Source organism: Lygodium microphyllum, chromosome 17, assembly GCF_053477565.2.
Source record: "Lygodium microphyllum isolate KBCC chromosome 17, Lygodium_microphyllum_v1.1.10, whole genome shotgun sequence".
NCBI classification, from domain to species: Eukaryota; Viridiplantae; Streptophyta; class Polypodiopsida; order Schizaeales; family Lygodiaceae; genus Lygodium; species Lygodium microphyllum.
The window spans coordinates 28869967-28878368 of record NC_141151.1 but is presented as its reverse complement, the minus strand read 5'-3'; the positions used below and the strand labels follow the sequence as shown (position 1 = coordinate 28878368).

The window sequence follows — 8402 nt, the reverse complement described above, 5'->3', positions numbered from 1 at the left end:
CCTCCTTTTTCTTGCCCTTGAAGCTAGCCTTGATATGAAAAGGCTCACCTAGAATCTCCATCACTTTGTTATTAACTCTCTGTCTGATAGTCCTAACCACAAATGGTTTCGGAAGTATGCAATTGTGTACCTGTCCTTGCTTCATATTTGATTGTAAAAGTTGAAAAAGTTGCATATAAGCATCTCGACTGATACCAATACTATCCAGTGTCTTCTGTACTAACTCAGAATCCAAAGAATGATCCTTCACAAATGACTCCAAGCATTGTTTCTTTGCCTTTTTAAATTTCTTCTTCTCCAAAATATCCTTTGAAACCACTGAAGGAAGAAGATGATAATAAAACTGAGCTGCTTTTAAAGAATCTCTTTCACTTGCATTTGGTTGTAGAAGAGATCTAAGCAAAATTAACATCACAAATCAATGCAAGTAGTTTAAATAAAGCCATATTTAAGATTTTTCAAGTGAAAAAAAATATACCTTGCTGCTTGGATTCTTTTACCACAGCCTCCTCCTCCTCGTTTGAGATTCTCAATATTTTTAAGAGCTCTTTGTCGATTTCGAAGGCCTAATAAAGTTTGCTTTTGTTGATAAGCTTTGATACGCTTTTCCAATGAATGAATTTTTTGTTGACAATCCTCTAGCTTCTGCAACAACTCTATATTGTGTTTCATCAAAAGATGATTCTCTAGTCCAAGGATATCCTTTTCTGCAACAAGATTAAGTGTATAACCTAAAAATCCATTGTAGCCATCACCAATAAACCTCATTAATGACGAGCTATTATAGAAAGGAGGAGTGCTATTTCTGCTAGGATCTTTGGGATATAGCTTTCCATCTAACCAAAGATCAATATTCTTCTTTCCTTCAAACCTCAGTATATGTTTCATAGACTCTGTAACCGTGATAGATTTTGTTCTCTTTCTTATCGGTTCATACTCACTGTCCAACTCAATATGAAGATGATAGAGAGGTCTTTTATGAGAGCTACAGAGATCATTAGATGATTGATCCATAGCTGAGTTACAGAGATCATTGGGTGATTGATCCATAGCTAAGGATATGATTAGAAGCAAGAACGAAAACAAAGAAAGACTAATAAGGAGAAGAAAAAAAGAAGAGAGAAACGATGGAGAAACGATGGAGGGAGGCAATCGAGTATCCACCAAAATTCAAATTGAATATTACTTTTCACTTTAATGAGGAGAGGTAAGATCTTCATTATGACAACCTTGCCAACTTTATGGCGACCTAGATTTCTAGGTTTGATGTGACCACGAGAATATCACGACAATGATTTATTAACGAATTTTGATATTTTAACTTACCAAAATATAAACCTTTTAAAAATTCTATAAAATGATTTTATTTCGTAAATTATTTTCTCTCTCTAGGATCTCTTACAGGGCATTTTCGAGACCTCAAAACTCCCCTAATGCATCACTGCTTAAGGATTTTGATGAGCCTCCTTGTTGGATTCAATGAAGAAGGTGGGATAGAGCCTTTGGTTTATCCTTTGAATATGCAAAATTTTGATTATCATAGTTACGAAGAATAAAGGAGCTAATGATGGCCGGATGTGTGAACCCTTTATGGACATATACATTATATTTTGATGAAGTATTGAAGGGTCCCAATAAGAAAGGGAGTATTGGGGTAGTCATTAGAGATCCTTGATGTAGAGTCATTATGAAATTAGCTACCTACCTTGGGGTAAGATTTACTAATAATATGGTAGAATATAAAACCTTGATCATGGGATTGAATATTGCTAAGATAGGTGGTATTTGCTAGTTATTAATAAATGGGGATTCCGAGTTGGTTTTGAATCAATTGAATGAGATGTACACAGTACAGAATCCCATTCTTTGTATGTATTATATCCAAAAGACTATCACACCGAGCTTTAGAAGCAAGAAAGAGCTGAAAGGGCTAGACAACATGCCAAGATTATTAGGAGATATTCTCCTCAATGGAGTGGTCCAATATCCCTACAAGGGAGGACTCTTGGCAACCCAAGTTCCACGAACAATTTGTTAGGAGGAGGAAGTTCCTATACTTTCTGACATATTATTTTTGATACCGAGAAGTGCTTAAAAATAGCCAAAAATTACGAATATCAGGGGAAAAATAGACTTCATCGAAGGTGGCAGTGGCAAAATCAGTACGATTTTAAGCGGCAAGTCCCTAAAGTGCTAGTACTAATTTTCATGGAAAATCAATGATGGGGCAGATGGCCAAGCCGGAGTTATTCCAGATGCAAAACGACGTCAGGAATCCAACGCAAGTCTCAGATCTTAATTCCTAGGTCGTTTGATTCTCCATTTAATCCCCGCAAGGTTCGGGGTTGTGAAGCGGCTATTGGATCTAGAAGTTGAGAAGAGGGTGACGAGGCCCAACTTTGTAGATTTCGATGCCACGGAACCATCTGTCCAGACGGATCTCGAATCCGATGTCGTTTGCCCCTCCAAAAGCGAAATAACCACTTGTTGGAAGTGTGAAAGCAAAAGTCATGAACTAGATAATTTGGGTTTTAAGCTTAAGCTCTAATTGAGAGCTTAAAAGAAGCTCACAAAATGAAACGTTGTGGGGGGGGTGGAGGAGGCGTCAGTTTTTGGCGACCCATTTTTTTCCAAATTTTTATCATTTTTTGATCGGTCTGAGGTAGGAGGAATCCTCTTGGCCTTGAGATGCTTCTATCCTTCGCCCTCCATTGCCATGAACGGATCAAGGAATGATGCATTGAGCAAAGAGATAAAAAACCAATCTTTCTCTCTCCTCCCTCTCTCTCCTGCATAGAGGCAATTCATGTGCAAGAAATCAAGAAGAAGAGGCGCTGAAGAATGATTGTCCGGCTGTGATTGGATTGCTTCAAGATAAAGAGGAGGTTGAGGAAAGTGGTTTAGCACTAAAGAATGGTTGTTGGTCGGTTTGTGGGCTGCCTAGAATAATTATTAAAAAATCTACAAGATGCAAGACACGCGGTATGCTCCAATTTTATGAAGAAATTTGCTTGTTTTTATTGTTTCATGATCCAAATATTGTTCATATGCAATGAATGTTTGTTTGAATCTTGTTTGCATCATGTTTGAGGGTTGTAACTACAAAAATGCAGAACCCGTAATGATTTAGAGCCGTTATTAATTTTTTAAAACCCAAAAATATCATTTTTCAATGGAAATTAGTGATTTTTCCAATTTTGAGTTGGGAAAAAGGGAATAATAAATAGGAAAAAATAGGGAAAATTTCGGGTTTTCGCGCTTAAAAAATATGAAAAATTAAGATTTATGTGTGCGAATGTTTGGTGAGGTTAAAGCATGAGGTCAAGCCTTATTTTGACCTCGTCCTTTGTGTTATAGTATGTGTTCATTGTTTTTTTCATACAAAAATGACACAAGACAACCATTTACACCTATGCAATGCAGCAACATCTAAACGGTGAGGGGGGGAGGAAGTTTGTGCAACGACCTAATTGCTGAAAAGATACAAATTTTGATTTTCCTTTTTGTGCATAGCATTTAGGGATCATTTCATAATTAAATATAGGTGATTAGTAGCACGGAAGTTTCGGTACTAGTCCCTAAAGCAACGCAATACATAACACTTAGTTAAAATTCATGAAAGGGTTGTTTTCCGCACCTCACATGGCTGGTTTTTTAATCATAAAATGGTTGTGCACAATTGTCATACACCTTGCATCAAGCATGCCATGTGGTATCTCCTGGAATGCATTGCAATTGATTGATAAACTTTGACCAACACTGAGAGGGCAGGAAACCTAAGTCATCAGTTAGATGAGTGCTTCCGTTGGGGAAAGTTTTGTGAGGCAAATCAAAATCTCCTGGAATGCTAAATTATGAAAGAGTGGAGTTTGTGCAAATGTCATATGTGTTAGCGATGCATCTTGGGGCGAACCTGAGGTGTAGGAGAGTCGTAGTGGAGCCGCGGCAATCAACCGAGAGGTGCTTCCCTATGTATGTATTACGAGGCATTATGCCTATATGTTATGGGATCTCCCTCTGAGGAGAAGGGAAGGTGAACGTTGGACTAAATATTGGATACAAATGCAAAATCATCATAAGCATTTAGTGCAAAGTGAGTTTTAGACACTCCTGGCCTGGGAGGCCATGTGGTGGGGTTGTCTGTCATCATATGCATGAGGTCCGACTAGTGCCATAGCCAGTGCCGACCCTTTTTAGGTCCCATCAGTGGTGCATTTGCCGGGAGCCGCCAACAAGTGGGGGTTCTCGAATCTAGTGTTTGTAGGGACCAAATAGTTGGTTTATTTCCTCTGAAAAGGACCGTCAAGCTGAAATACAAAAAGCAGAACATACTGAGAGGGCTAGACGATGGTTGGAGATTGTAAGATGCTATTCTCCTCAAAGAAGCATCCTATTACGCATAAGTGGCAGTGGTTCTAGTAACCTAGGTGTTACGAGTAGCTCTTCGAGTGCAAGTGAAAGTCTTGTTACTTCCCTATTTCCAGTTAATTAACCCACAACAAGTGGGGGTGTAGTGTTGCCTACACAAACTCCTGTTGTCAATCCGGTTGTAGCCATGGCACAACCTATCGCAATCCCAGCAGGTACACCGGATTTACCGGCATTAGGAGCACCGTTGCCCATTTTCCATAGGTTAGCAGAAGAAGATGGAGAACTCCACATTAAGGAGTTTCAAACGCTCATGTTCAACTATCGAATTCAAGACGAAGGACACCTAATGATGTTCTTCAACATGATGTTAAAAGGAAGAGCGATAGTGTGGTATCATGGTCTAGAAGCTGGAACCATAACTAGTAGTGCCCAATTCTTTACGGCTTTCTGTAGGGAGTTTGCCCCTAAGAAGGGTGGACAATATTGGTTGCGTGTTCTGAACATAACATGCCAAGAGCCAAATTAGAATGTCCAGGCATATGCCAAGAAACTAAAGCAATTTTTTCGCAAACTTAACACTTATATTCCTATTCCAGCGGTTGCACAGTTGCAATATTTCCTATATGGATTGGATTTTAATATCCAGGTGTAGTTGAGTAGTTTTGCTTTGGCCGATATTGACACTGCCATTACCCAAGCAGAAGGAGTAGAGTCACACTTGCAAGCGGCTTATGCAGCAATGATAAATTGGAATGGTAATAATTTGGCCTTGACCAATGGGAGTCAAGGGGACCCCATGTTAAATACAAGTGGTAGAGGGAGTATTATGTCGAATCTACCTATGTTACCAGCTCCTCCTAGCATGACTATGCCTATGGCTAGTTAGGAGGCCTCACTAAATAGTGGTGGAAATCAAACAATGAATCCTAATGTTATCCCAGTTGGTCAGCAGCTAATTCCTAATCAAGTGGTTAGGCCCATGGGACGATAGACTGACAATCGCGGCTATGAGTCGAGTGCTTCTAATTTCTTTGGTGAAGTTAAGGACATGATGAAGCACTATACCGATATGATCTCTGAACAATATCGACAAATAGCTGTGGATGTCAATTTTCTTAAGAAGCAACAGAATTTGATAGGGAGCCGACCTGAAGAGGGTGGCCCCTCAAGATTCAGCTGTAAGTGGTGTGGGGGCCAAGATTTCCCTAGGAATTGCCTGAATGTCAAATGTGATATTTGCAGGAAGTCTAGCCACTTAGCTGCTACCTGTTGGAGTAAGATCAGTTCTCTCCAACAAGGGAGTAAACGACCAGGTCCAGTTCACCATCACGCACAAGCGAATAATCTCCAGCAAGACGATGGACCAAGGCAAATACTGTAAAGAAGAAAGGCTGTTGTAGAGGAGTTACCTCATGGCAGTGGAGTCAGCCTTATTGAGGTTGTACGTGTCAATGATGCCGAAACTTCTAATCTACGAGCCGTAACAAGAGGTCAAAAGATTAAAGAGGGTGACAAAGGAATTGTAAAACCTATCAAGGGAAGCCCTAAGCAAGATGCGGGGATTTTATTTTTGCGGGCTTTCATTTTCGTTCTTTTCTAATCAATCTCTTTTTTTCGAGCTTTTTCGTGCAACACATCCATTCTACATATAAATATCTCTTTGCAGCATACCCCACATGGAAATATCTCATGTCATGTGTGGTTTGCATGTATACATTCATAGCATGATTACTAATTCACAGTCATACTACCTGTGGGCATAAAGTGACACAAAAAGAAAATAGAAATTATTCACTCTTACTTAAGGAGTATGACACGTTGCATTTACATGAACACACATCAAGAAAACAAAACCAACGGAAAACTAGTAAAATATATTCGTGTCAAATAGTCGCAAGGTACACTCTTCCTAAAAACAAATCAAAGATCCCAATGCATGTAATCTCTTAGACAAAATCGGGCATAGTCACATGACGAAGTGTATAATAAACATATAAAATTAGTAACAAAATGAAATGTCTAGAGTCTCTCGAAAAAAAAACACACACACTCTCTCAGCATGGTACCGGTCCACACACTTTGGTGGACAAACACTCCCCATAGAGCACATCATCTATTTCTAGACACATGCAATGTCTCATCTCCTCTGTATTGGCCCACGCCAAACCACCACACCCTGCAAACACATCCAAAACATAGTTGTAGCGCTTCGTAAACGTAGCTGGTAACCACCTAACCATATCACCAATCACATATCACCAATCAAGATACAGAATCTTTGCGGCCATGCAAGTAGTAACAATGAAAATACCATACAAGGTAACCTGAGAGCAAAAACATGCAAGACTACTTATTACCGATAGAAAAGATGAGACCTCTCTGCTCCGCCTCTGATAATGACACCATCAACGTCCATGGGAAAGACACAATCATCCATCATGTAGCTACGATACGCTGGAAACAATCTCTCTGAAATCTTCTCCCCAGCCTCTCTATCGTAGCAAGGCACAACATGACTAGCACGATGCCAAAGACACACAGTAAGATCAAGTACCTATTCACGAGTGGAAATAGAATAAGTGATCCATGTTTTTATTTAAAGCATGTAACACAAACTTTATTTAGAACATAAAAGCATACGTTCAACATATCCAACTTTGTTATCTTACCGCCTCTCTAGTAACGGGATGTCGATAAGCCTTGGAGTCACACATGAGTGTCCAAGTGCGGTGAAGCACAAGCCCCACTCGTGCCGCATCCATAATAAACTCACCTATATGCACTGCTAAGCACATAGTGACTAAGAATCCCTGGTCGGCCAAATACTCGCGAGCAAGGTCCATACAACCCATAACTAGACCCTTTGAGAACGTGTTCCACTTGGGAATAGTCATGCCCTCTACAAACAACATTGGCATTATGATATATGAGAAGTGAGTTTGATGTAAACCTTGTGTGATAGAAAGCATAACTTACCCAATGGGATGGGCCCTAGAGCATCCACAAGCAAGCTCGTAGGAAAATCCGCAAATATCAATCGAGCCACCTCTTGACATGGAACTCCATCTTTGCTATAAAGATGCATCTTTTGTGTTGCAAAAAACTTGTTGATGCTATACACAAAACAACATAGTCATTAATGCAAAGTAAACGATGATGCAATGCTATATGCAACATGTAAATTGATGTTCTTGCAATATGTAGTTGTCATGTCTACCTATCAAGGGTAAATCTATCAATTTGGGTCACATCCACTAATAGAGCATCGACATATGTTTGATACTGGAACCCTGCAACAATTATTTCAAAGTAATTTATTTTTAATAATCGTACACGACTATCTTCATGGGCGACCAATAAAGCACATGAATTTCAAGTTAATATAAGACTTCTCACCTACTAAACAGGTCATAGGTCGCCTCTCCCAATTCTCTCAACCAAAAGATGAATCTACAACAAAGGAGGTGGTGGGCGCCATAGAGGACTCTGGCACATTTTTTCTCCCTGGATTACCTTGAGTACCTTGGGTGGCATGTGTAGCATCCTTGCTAGCTTCACTAGCCTGAGTACTTCCTTTTGCATCGTTGGTTGCTTGCTCCTCTATAGTGGTGGGTGCGGTAAGCGGTTCATGAGTATCAACTTCCTCCTTGAATCCTACATAGTATCATTCACCCTTAGATTCCCATGCATGAGCACAAAAACTATTGCTACAAAAGCGACGAGATGTTTACATAGATTGAAGTACTTACTCTCATGCAGATCTTCTCTTGCTTAGGGATAACCCCCATAGGGTAATCCAACCACCAAGGGCAAACACTTGCCTCCCATGCCGTCAATTTTCTCTCACGTAATGATGGAGAATACATAGTGTTCTCATCACAAACATCAATCCACTCTCTTGTGAATTGCGGAGCTGCATCCAGGCTCTTCTCTTCTACACATTGTAGTATCCACCTGCAACATTCTTGCCAATTATGCAAGCAAATGCATGCAATCTAATATGAAAATTAGACACACAATCTCCTTTATAT

The 8402-nt window shown here is 39.8% G+C and overlaps 1 protein-coding gene across 1 annotated transcript; it reads right to left on the bottom strand.

Moving 5' to 3' along the window:
- Positions 1-6425: 6425 nt before the first annotated feature.
- LOC148021730 (uncharacterized) lies at positions 6426-7265 on the bottom strand. The gene is made up of 3 exons (XM_087696874.1): positions 7041-7265; positions 6729-6925; positions 6426-6603 (listed from the first exon to the last, which is right to left on the bottom strand). The coding sequence occupies exons 1-3, from the start codon at positions 7263-7265 to the stop codon at positions 6426-6428; spliced, it is 600 nt and encodes a 199-aa protein (XP_087553000.1).
- Positions 7266-8402: the final 1137 nt, after the last annotated feature.

Bases quoted from the DNA above. Each gene is read 5' to 3' on its own strand.
- LOC148021730 (XM_087696874.1), bottom strand. From the start codon at position 7,265: ATGACTATTCCCAAGTGGAACACGTTCTCAAAGGGTCTAGTTATGGGT. The intron at 6,926-7,040 runs GTAAGATAACAA...ACTCGTGAATAG, and splicing joins ATCCCGTTACTAGAGAGGCG to GTACTTGATCTTACTGTGTG. The intron at 6,604-6,728 runs GTAATAAGTAGT...TGATATGGTTAG, and splicing joins AGGTCTCATCTTTTCTATCG to GTGGTTACCAGCTACGTTTA.